At 37.7% G+C, this 11,236-nt stretch overlaps 3 protein-coding genes across 3 annotated transcripts; 2 read left to right on the forward strand and 1 right to left on the reverse strand.

Moving 5' to 3' along the window:
* The first annotated feature begins 2,953 nt into the window (after window positions 1–2,953).
* Window positions 2,954–4,196, forward strand: LOC125200911 (dehydrin DHN1). The gene is made up of 2 exons (XM_048098738.1): window positions 2,954–3,553; window positions 3,857–4,196. The coding sequence occupies exons 1-2, from the start codon at window positions 3,038–3,040 to the stop codon at window positions 4,064–4,066; spliced, it is 726 nt and encodes a 241-aa protein (XP_047954695.1). The 5' UTR covers window positions 2,954–3,037; the 3' UTR covers window positions 4,067–4,196.
* Window positions 4,197–4,687: 491 nt separating this feature from the next.
* LOC125200910 (pentatricopeptide repeat-containing protein At5g44230) lies at window positions 4,688–6,868 on the reverse strand. The gene has a single exon (XM_048098736.1). The coding sequence runs from the start codon at window positions 6,866–6,868 to the stop codon at window positions 4,907–4,909; it is 1,962 nt and encodes a 653-aa protein (XP_047954693.1). The 3' UTR covers window positions 4,688–4,906.
* A 1,441-nt stretch (window positions 6,869–8,309) lies between these two features.
* Window positions 8,310–10,224, forward strand: LOC125195027 (peroxidase 72-like). The gene is made up of 4 exons (XM_048093254.1): window positions 8,310–8,552; window positions 8,845–9,036; window positions 9,130–9,295; window positions 9,630–10,224. Exons 1-4 carry the CDS (start codon window positions 8,325–8,327, stop codon window positions 10,043–10,045), a joined length of 1,002 nt encoding a protein of 333 aa, XP_047949211.1. The 5' UTR covers window positions 8,310–8,324; the 3' UTR covers window positions 10,046–10,224.
* The last annotated feature ends 1,012 nt before the right edge of the window (window positions 10,225–11,236 follow it).

Consider the following 11,236-nt stretch of genomic DNA (forward strand, 5'->3'; position numbering starts at 1 on the left):
AATAAAGTAAAGTAAGAGAAAGGTAGTGTTAGTTGATTGTGGATTCCAAATTAATAGTACTCCCTCCGTCTCACAATTAGAGTAATATTTTGTCATTTCGGTCCGTTCCAAAAAAGAGTTACTGATAGTAAGTAGGTCTCACTAAAAAAAAATTAGACCACATATTCCACTAACTTTATTAATCCACTATTATTTATATTTTTTAAAACTCGTGTCCACACAAAATATGACTTCTATTGTAGGACAGAGGGAACAGTATTTAAATGTTTAAAATTTTTCATGTTTAGAAATTGATCTAATTCTAATAGATGATCAAAATAGTAAAACTTGTCTATTTCTTGTGCACGTAGGGAATACCAATATCTAGATCCTTTCTAGAGTTATAACATGCCCAAATTAATAAGGTGGCGTAAGTACTTTTGTTCATTTTAGAAAAAAGAAGTTAGACTCATTTTATTATAAAGTTAACAAAAATACCATGTAATTCGTTTAAATATGATCTCTCAAAATTGTTAATTTATACTAATTCTCATTTCTTTTGAAAAATTAAGATAGTTATGGGCCAATATCAAATGGGCCGCTAAGCCCAATTGTGAAAAAATGTAATACCCGCCAAATTCCCCAACCAGATTCTGGCAGTTTTCCTATCCAAAGCAAACACGAAGCCCTCAGCTAAGTGCAGACACCTCAAGCAAAAATCTCTGCTTTGGATTTCAGATTGAAAGAAGCTAGAATCTCTTGTATCGCATTTCTAGTGCAAAAATTGCTCGTTTAAGTTGAAAAAGAATCTCCGGCGTAGATTCGTTTTCCCTATGCTTATGCAGTTCTTTCATTTCTTTATTTGTTGATTAGGTTTATTAAAAAAATTTACCCTCAATTTCGGAATGTGCTGCTTCATTTTCAGCATCTGTTTATCCATATAAACATTCAATTATTCAACTATATGCTTCTTAGTTCTTACCTTGTGTAAAATTATGTCTTGATAGCCATGAAATTTTATTTTGGCTATTTGATGTGTAGGTCCACATACCAAAGGGCCATTTCAAAAAGTTGTATACCTACATAATATTTCTCGTTTGCCACGTTATTTATTTTATTTTATTTTATTTTTTCTCTATTTTAATTATTTATTAGTATAAATTTTCTAAATACTTTTGAAAAAGTGACTCAAGTCACTAAGCTAGGAGTGAACGGAGAGAGTACTTAATGGTTGTGGAGCTGCAGACCTTTCAATTCATAACTATAACTATTAAACTATAAGATACCGATATTTGTTAAAATAGAACTTACTTTATTGATGGTCCAATTATGTTGCAGAAGTTTGAGAAGGAAATGCATTCAGCTAACTCGATAGAAGTTGCTGACAATTGGTTTGGACATTTTTGTTAGACATTTGGAGGTGTAATAGAGAAGCTAGTTGCGGAATATGCAAAATCCTATACTTGTGTGTTCCATCTATGTTTATGCATATTTTTGAATTCAACATCTGTTGCTTTATGCACAAAATGTGACAAGATTGGTCTTTATATGAAATCAAAAGCGCAGGTAATTTATCTACTTTATTTTGCATGTTTGTATAATGTATTTGTTGTATTGGTGGATGAAAGTCTATCAGTAAACTGAATTGCAGAAAAAATGATGATAGACTCAGAGATCCAGCTTTAATGAATGTAATATTAGTGCATATAGTAAAACTGAAGGATGATATCTTCATATGTAAGTCTCAAAAATTAAAAATATAGGAGTAGTAGGGCCACGCAAATCTACAAGGCCGGAGGTGATGACACTTGGGCCTGGACGTATGGGCCTATGATAATACTCAGTCAAAGTCGGTGACACATGTAAATCTCTATATTCACCTTTATTTGTTTCATAATTAAAATTCAATCACTTATCGTATCACCGACAAGGAAATCTGCTACCTGAATACCTAATCCTTGCCTACTACTATCACTTGTTGCTTTCCTGCTACTCATCCTAATCTCATTTCTAATGAAACAACTCTATGCTTAGTCACCGATTTTTGTAATAATAAATGCAAATTTAGTTTATCTCAAAACATTCATTAAATGACACTAGTTTTCAATCTTTAATCAAAAGATACTACATCCGTTTCACTAAGAGTCCACCATTTTGAATGATACGAAATTTTAGAAAAAATTAATAATAGAGTGATAAAAGTTAGTTCAGTGTTTTAATAAATAAAAAAAAGACTGAATTTATTTTTAAATATAAAAAATGGATTTATTAAATGAGACAATGAATAAAATAAGAAGATAAATTTATTTTTAAATATAAAAATGGATTTATTATATAGAACGAAAAAGATGGATATTTTAAATAGAGCAGAGAGAGAGTATGCATTTTATAACGAGTGTGTCATAATTTTTTATTTGTACGAAAAAAAAGGTTACAAGACTTATTTATGTATATAAGGACTTAAGGTTAAATTAGTCTTTTAGAAAAAAACACTTTTTGATCTCATACGGAGTATGAATTGTGTTCGCTCTACTCCTAAATGATACTGTCTTGTCTTATAAAAAATATCTCGTTTTCTGTTTCAGTTTATCTTGTTAAACATGTAAATGCGTTCGATTAAAATTATTTAAAAATATTGTTAGGTAAATGTACGATAATAATTTTGGATAAAATAAAATGTAGAATGGTGCTTTTTCTTCGTTGTTACTTGATTGCGATGCTTATCATTTGCATGAATGATGTTTTTTGTCATAAAAGCGAAGTTAAAAACACAAGGAAGAGGATTAGGTTTACAAAAATAAAAAAAATGTGTGTGCTTATCCGCAACCGCTGCTACGCGGAAATGCGACACATGTCGAAAAGCTCCTCTCCGAAGAACAACTCACTTAAACCAACCTACGTGTCTCTCTCTCTCATTCAACACCTCTCTCTCCGACCATATCCTTCTTCTCTATATATATTTATGCCCTTCATTCCCTCATTTCACCATTGCTACAAACACAAGCTCTACTGTGTTTACTAACATAAATCCAATCAAGTTTCAATTCAAAGAGGAAAGATGGCGCAATACGGAAGGCAGACCGACGAGTACGGCAACCCCATCCGCCACACTGACGAGTACGGCAACCCCGTCCAACGCCCCGGCGGAGGCACTGACCCTTACGGAGCCACCGCCGGAGAGTACGGCACTCACACCGGCCATGGAACCACCGCCGGTGAGTACGGCACTCACACTGGCTATGGAACTACTGCCGGAGAGTACGGCACTCACGGCGGTGGGATTACCCATGGCACCGGCACCGGCGGACAGTACGGCACTCACGGAACCGGCGTAGGGCTGACTCATGGGACCACTGGCACAGGTGGAGGGATGACTCATGGTACCACGGGCACCACCGGAGCGTATAAGACTGATCAGTACGGCGCCACCGGCACCACTGGGGCTTTTGGCACTCACGGTGTAGGAGCTCCGGGGACCACCGGAGCTTATCCCACTCATGGTGGTGCAGGCCTTGGTACTGGTATGGCCACAGGCGGCGCCCACCACCGCCGCTCCGACAGCTCCAGTAGCTCGGTATGATCATAGCTTTTTCAACTCCCCATCTTTTTTTTTTTCCAATTTTAAAAAATTATTTGAGTCAATATATATGTATTTTTTATTCTGAGAAGTTAATTTTTTTTTAATATAATTAAGTCATTTTTATATTTAGTAAAAATATTTTCTAAAGTACTTTATTTCTCTTCTTATTCATCATTCACCACTTTCTATTTAATTGGAACCGAGGCTTTTTCCCTAACAAAAGTTTTATTAAGTTCTTTAAATATTTGCAACTGAGGAAATTAAGTTGAGTAAATTAGGATTCGTTTGCGTGTGCAGGAGGATGATGGGCAAGGTGGGAGAAGGAAGAAGGGGATTAAGGAGAAGATCAAGGAGAAGCTTCCTGGCGGCAAGACCACGGAGCAGCAGCATGGCTACGGCACAACCGGCACTGGAACAGGCACCACTGGAGTGGGGTACGAGCAAGAGCATCATGAGAAGAAGGGAATCATGGACAAGATCAAGGAGAAGCTTCCCGGCCACCATTGAACATATATATACATATATATATACATGAATAATGCAGTGTATGCGTAGTAGCCATAATAAGCCATTTCTCGAGGAGTGGCCTCTGTGTGTGACATATATACTGGAGTATTATCACCTTTTACTTTCCAAATCCCTTTCTACTTTAATCTAATTGCAAGTTCTTGCAAGTTACAACTATAATTGATTCCTAATCCAAAAGGAAACATCAAGAGTTCGGCACTAATTTTGAGTTGGCCTAGCCACTCAATAAAGTTTGAATGACATACGAAATTTAATGCAAATAATGAATTTTCCGATCCATCTTTAAACCAAGTATGTGCCTCCATATAATTATAACTCTCACATACGAAACATTTACCAGTTTAGAATCTCTTATAAATGTAACTTTTGACAATTGACTTTTTTACCATGTCAACGCCAACAAATGAAATTGTGGCAAGTGTCCAATTGATTTTGGTAATCTCTTTTATCCCAAATCCTGAGGCGAAAACATGTGCTTTGCTCAGTTAGATTTCCGGGATACCTGTACACAAGTAAATAATTGAGTTTGACCATATATGAACTAAAATTGGAATGCACATTATAATGTGGCTCGAACTAATGACTGTATTGAGTAAAAAATGAATAGGAGACTCTTGGTAACCATTCTATGTATTAGTATTAGGCTAATGTGCATTTCTTTAATTAAAAACCCTGAGGTTAGAAGGGGAAAAAGCATTTTATTCATCATAGTATTGTCAAAAATTCATCTTCTATTTCGACCATTGAAATGAAGATGAAGAGGGTGAAAAAGAAGAAAAAACATTTTCATCAACTATAAATAGTGAAATCCATTTTGTATCACCAAAAATCCGAACAGGAACAAACCCCATGACGGAAGTGATGAAATCTGAAATTATCCCTAACCAAAATATCCCTCCCAATCACCCTTGACACCCCACACATAAACACATGACAATCCTCACATATCCTCAAATTCTTCACAATCCTCACACTCCCCTCTCCCCCCACCAACACCGCATACGCCAACGCCATCTTCTCACTATGCCCCATCAATATCCTCCTCTTCTCCTCCTCATCCACATCATACACCACTCCCCCCACCCTCGCCTCGTACCCCGCCCTCTCCGCCACCTCCTCCAGCACCCCCTTCACCTCCCCACTCCTCGGATGCGTCCACTCCCCCGCGTAGAACTCCTGCACCTCCCCCCTCTCCCCTTCCACCCAGCTACACGCCACCGCCGCCTTCTTCCTCAGCCCCTTCGCCCTCATCTCCCTCCTCACCCTCGCCACGTCCTCCCACCTCCCCGCTTTTGCATAAGCCTCGCATAACAGTATATAGTTCCCTATGTTCCCTGGCTCGAGCTTGAAGAGATGCCCTGCTGCTTCCTCTGCAATGCTGGCATCTCCGTGTACACGGCTTGCTCCTAGGAGAGCCCCCCAAACGCCGCCATTCGCCTCCATAGGCATGGCTTTGATGAGGCGAAGCGCTTCCTTCAACCTACCCCTTCTTCCCAGCATATCCACCATGGCGTTGTAGTGATCCACAGAGGGAGAGATGCCGTGTTTCTCCTTCATCTCGTCGAAAAAGAGCTTCCCCTGCTCCACCATACCTCCATGGCTACAAGCAGTCATAACTCCCAAGAATGTCACCGAATTTGGCTTTACATCTGTCCTCGTCGTCATCTCGTGAAAAAGCTCAATTGCTGAGGTGGCGCGGCCGTGCATTGCGAAACCAATGATCATGCAGCTATAGGAGTAGACATTCTTCCTTTGCAATGAGTTGAAAACATCATATGCTTCTTCCAGACATCCGCATTTCGAATACATGTCGATCAACGCAGAACCTACATGAGCGTCGTGTGCAGGGTCGAAGCCACATCTCACAGCTACGTCTCTAACCCAATACGCGTACTTAACCGCGCCCAATTGAGCGCACGCGTTTATAACTCCGACCAACGTGACCTCGTCTGTCTGGACACCGGCGCTCTGCATTCTCTTGAAGCACTCCAACGCCTCCCTAGGCCTGGCATTCTGAACGAAGCCGGTCACCATCGCGGTCCACGCCACCATATCCTTCTCCGGCATGGCGCTAAAAATCTCATCCGCGCAGTCCATCTCCCCTGCCTTCGCATAAGCATCGATAAGCGTAGTCCAAGAGATCAAGTCTCGTTCAGGCATTTCGTCAAACACCTTCCGCCCGCAATCCAAATCCCCGCATTTCACATACATATCGATCAAAGCATTCACCACAAACAAATCCGCACCAAATCCGCCCAATTTCACACTCTCTCCGTGAATCTGCCGCCCTAAATTGGCATCCGATTCGCTCGCAGATCCCTTCAGCAGCGCCGCGAGAGTGAAGGACAAGGGAATCAAGCCTCGTCCGCGCATCGAATTGTATACGAGAATCGACTCTTTTAGCATTCCATCGACCAAATAACCCCTGATTAAAGCAGTGTAGAGAAACGCATTGGGGTGTCTGACCTCGGAGAAAACAGAGGCGGCGTATGATTTTGTGGAGACATTGAATTTGGATAGCATTCGGATGAGTTTGGCGATTATGTAGGAGGATTGATGGAGGCATTTTCGGATTATGTAAGCGTGGGTTTGCTTGATTTGGGCGGGGCTTCTGCAATGTTCGAGTGTGGAGACGAGTTGGCATTCCAAGTGTTTGATTTTTTGAAGGTGGGAGAAGGGGATGAATGGGAGGTGGTGGTCGTCGTGAAGCTTGGCGACTGTGGAGATGAAGGATGAAGATTTGAGTATGGGCGCAATCAGCTTCTTCGAGAGTGAAACCATTACACAACACTCAAAAAAGTTAGTTTGAAGCTTTCTTTAGCAGCTCCAAAATTCAAACTGCTATCGTTTAGTTGTTCCGTTCATATAAAATTAATAAAAGAGTAATTCAAATCATGCTAATAAATAATAAGACTCGTATTATTATTATTATATAAATTACTTAAAACAAAGTTTTTTAAAATTACCATATAATTAAAATTTAAAATTAAATGTGCAATTAATTGAATCTTAAAATTTGTTCAATTTTAAAATTCAAATTAAATTTGATCAATGACAAAAAAATGTAAAAGAAAAACAAAAAAAGAAACAAAAAAATAGCTTTAATAGCTACTTGGAACTTGTAGAAAAGGTTAGGAGATGATAATGCATGAATGAGATTAAGGTTATATATTGAGTAAAATAAAGTAAATGAATCCAAGATCTTTTCTATGTGTAACTAAGTAACTTAGACCAAAGATGTTTTCTACTCTATTTATGACTTGTAGTTCTCTTATGCTAGTAAAATAGTAGTATACGAAAAATTATACAGTGAATTTATAGCGTGACATTACCCCCACATATTGGATCGAATTGAGAAATAATTCGTGTATTCATCACTTTTGTGTTTGTGATTTGTTTGTGCTAATTTTCTAACAAAAAAATTAAGATCTCTATTCGCCTGATCCATGTTTATACTACAATTTTAATGGCGTTGTTCTACTCTTTAGTCCTTTTAAATCAAAATCATTTCAATGTTTGGTCAATTTCTGAATTAGAAAATAACTGCAAGCATCTTTACCTAACCAGTAAAAACTACTATAACGAAGCATTACATTCTTTTGTATAATTTGTACGTAAATTTGCTGAAAAGGTCGCGATTCAATTGATGAACAGAAAATAGTCAAAATGAATCGAATTGTCACGTTACGATATAATAATACTATTAATAAGAATTTGTATGATATAGAGAATGGTAGTACTATATCTTTTGACAAAATCAGAGGAGCAGTTGCCCTACTATATTATGTTAGTCTTTTCCTTTTTCTTTGATTGAAGAAAAAAAAGAATAAGTAAACAAATAGAAATTGTTTTTTTAATGTCTTATGCAGCTTGTATATTAGCTAGATGCATATTGTATAAACTACTACATGATTATTTGAGTGAATCCCCTTTTGTCAACAGAGCAGGTGATGTACTTTTTCTATCATATTTATCACCATATTTCATAGACTTGGTCTTTTACTTAACTCAAATCCAAAAACATCGTATTTAATATTTCGTTGCTCAAACTTAAAAAATACGAAATTAAAATTAAATAAGATGATTAATGTCTATCATGGAGGCAGTAACCAATTCAACTCAAAATCCTACCAACTCCAATTGCTACTCTCTCTCACACACAAAAGTAAACTCTATAAATACTCAACATTTCCATCTCCCATATCATCAAACAAGCCTTTCCTCAAGCAACACAAACATGGCAAACTCCATCAACATGTTGTTGATTATAACCACTTTTGTAGCAATTGCTCCTCTCTGCTTGTGCCACAGCACAAATGGAGGCTATCTCTACCCACAATTCTACGACCGAACATGCCCACAAGCTCTACATATAGTCAAATCCATCGTGGCCAAAGCCGTCGCTAAAGAGCCTCGCATGGCTGCCTCACTCCTACGGCTCCATTTCCACGACTGCTTCGTGAAGGTACTCACAACTATATATGCCCACAAACACATGAACCAACGTAATCCTAAGCCTATATATCAAATCGTTGATTCATTAATATCAGTTGACATCACAAAACATATCAGTTCACTGATTCATGAATATCAGTAGGGTTTTTGTGATACTGAAAGTCAGCAACTAATATGTTTTGTGATGCCAAACTGATATTAATGAATCAATGAACTTATATGGTTCACTATTCTTATTTTGATGTGGCTCTCATTTGGTCACATACATATGTGTAATAATCTTGATTGAATGTGTTTTGAAGGGATGTGATGCATCGATACTTTTGGACAGCGCTGGAGGCTTAACCAGTGAGAAAAACTCAATCCCAAACAGGAATTCGGTTCGTGGATTCGATGTGATTGATGAGATCAAATCAGCCCTCGAGAAAGCCTGCCCTCGAACCGTTTCATGTGCAGATATTTTGGCTGTCGTAGCTAGAGACTCCACCGTTCTAGTGAGTAAAAATGTGGTCTAGACCGGCCATGTGCTGATATTATATACTCACTAACGAAATACGAGATGTAACATGAAAATGTAACACGTGCAGGCTGGTGGACCGAGCTGGGTGGTTCCGTTGGGGAGAAGGGACTCGAGAGATGCAAGTTTGAGTGGTTCGAACAACAACATCCCAGCTCCAAACAACACCTTCCAAACAATCCTCACCAAATTCAAGCTAAAAGGATTGAACATTGTTGATCTTGTAGCATTATCCGGTAAACTTTATACGTTCAGTGCAATTATTAAGTATTTATTCTCTCAAATTAATACTACTATGTTTTGGATCGGAAACACATAACCTTAACTCTACGATGATAAACCGAGACAAAGAGCTAGCATAATAGAAACCTAAAGCGGAAGCGTACCAGAATCCATGTGGAATTATATCTTATATAGAAAATAAGAAAGTTTGTTTTCAATTCGGTTCCTCAACAAACTAAAAATCACAATATGACATCTACACTGTTAGTCTATATATGACATTTAATAATTTGGCGTCACACACATTAAATTAGTCATGCGGTAGTTCTAACACGATGGTATATGCAGGAAGCCACACCATAGGGAATGCAAGGTGCACAAGCTTCAGGCAGAGGCTGTACAACCAGACAGGGAAGGGGAAGCCGGATTCGAGCTTGGATCGGTCGTACGCAGCCCAGCTGCGCACGAGGTGCCCGCAGTCGGGGGGCGACCAGAACCTCTTCTTCCTCGACTTTGTATCTCCGACAAGCTTCGACAACAGCTACTTCAAGAATCTGCTGAGCTTCAAGGGGCTGTTGAGCTCGGATCAAGTGCTGGTGACCAAGAGTGAAGAATCGCTGGAGCTGGTGAAGAGATATGCGGAGAGCGAGGAACTCTTCTTCGACCAGTTTGCAAAGTCGATGGTGAAAATGGGGAACATTTCGCCATTGACGGGCCGCAGAGGAGAGATCAGGACCAACTGCAGGAAGATGTCTTCTTCATAATCAAGATTCAACTAAGTTGTTGCTGTGTTTTTCAACTTTGCTTTCCATTAATTATTGCCCTTTTCCTACGTTGATATGTTCTATATTTGTCAGTAAATTTATAATACTTTGATCTTTTTCATGTATTGTTGTGTACTTGTGTACAATCCACATTTTTCAGTCAAATTTATGTTTATGCATTGGCTAATTTCATAAATAGTTTATTTCATGGGTATATATTTGATTATTTTACATTTCTTAGTAGGGGCTTAAACGGTTCTCAGTTAACCGGAACCGACCGATTATTAATTGAGGAACCGGGAACCGGGAACCGAACCCAGGTTCCGAACCCAGGTTCCGGTTCCATCTTTTTGTATAAAACCGGTTCCGGTTAGGAACCGGTCAATTCCGGTTCCTAACCAAGAACCGGATTACAATTCAATTTTTTAAATAATTTAATATACTAATAAATCTAACTTAATTGAATTAATATTGAATTACAATAAAATAATTTGAAACATTGAGTGAGATACTGTTTTCTGAAGTATTTAAAATATTTAAACCGTGATACTTTAAATCTATAATTATTTCCCCTATCCATTTTTTATGAACTAACTTCTATGAGTAGAACATCGTAAGTTTGTTTTTAATTTCCAAAAGAACTATAAAAATACAATATCATTTCATATGATAGAAATGTAACTTTACAATAAATTTATGTAATATACGATTTTAACTTGTTTGTGCATGATTTATTAACTATTCCGTATTAAATGAAAAAGTCACAACAAGATCAATTAGTATTGGAAATTCTATCGAATATTTATTTAGCAAAAAAAAGGGAAATGGAATTCAATTTTTAAAAAATGCTAAATTTTAGAACTCTTTATTTTATAAAAGAATTGCCAACATAAACTAGTCCAACCTACTACACTTAGCATCCTCTTACCCATTAATGAATATTATTGTATTGTTGGTTTGCATTTTTTTTTATTTGAATTTTTTGGTATTATTTGTTATATTTTCAAATGTTTGATTATTATTTTATTGGTATTGAATTATTTAAAATTATAAAACAAATTCGGATTAAAATTATACATTGGTTCCGGTTCCGAACCGGAATCGACCGGTTTTTAACTGGCCGGTTCCGATTCCGATTCTAAGATTTATGAAAATTTAAAACCGGTTAATCGGCCAACTGGTCCGGTTAGA

Source organism: Salvia hispanica, chromosome 1, assembly GCF_023119035.1.
Source record: "Salvia hispanica cultivar TCC Black 2014 chromosome 1, UniMelb_Shisp_WGS_1.0, whole genome shotgun sequence".
Classification (NCBI taxonomy): domain Eukaryota; kingdom Viridiplantae; phylum Streptophyta; class Magnoliopsida; order Lamiales; family Lamiaceae; genus Salvia; species Salvia hispanica.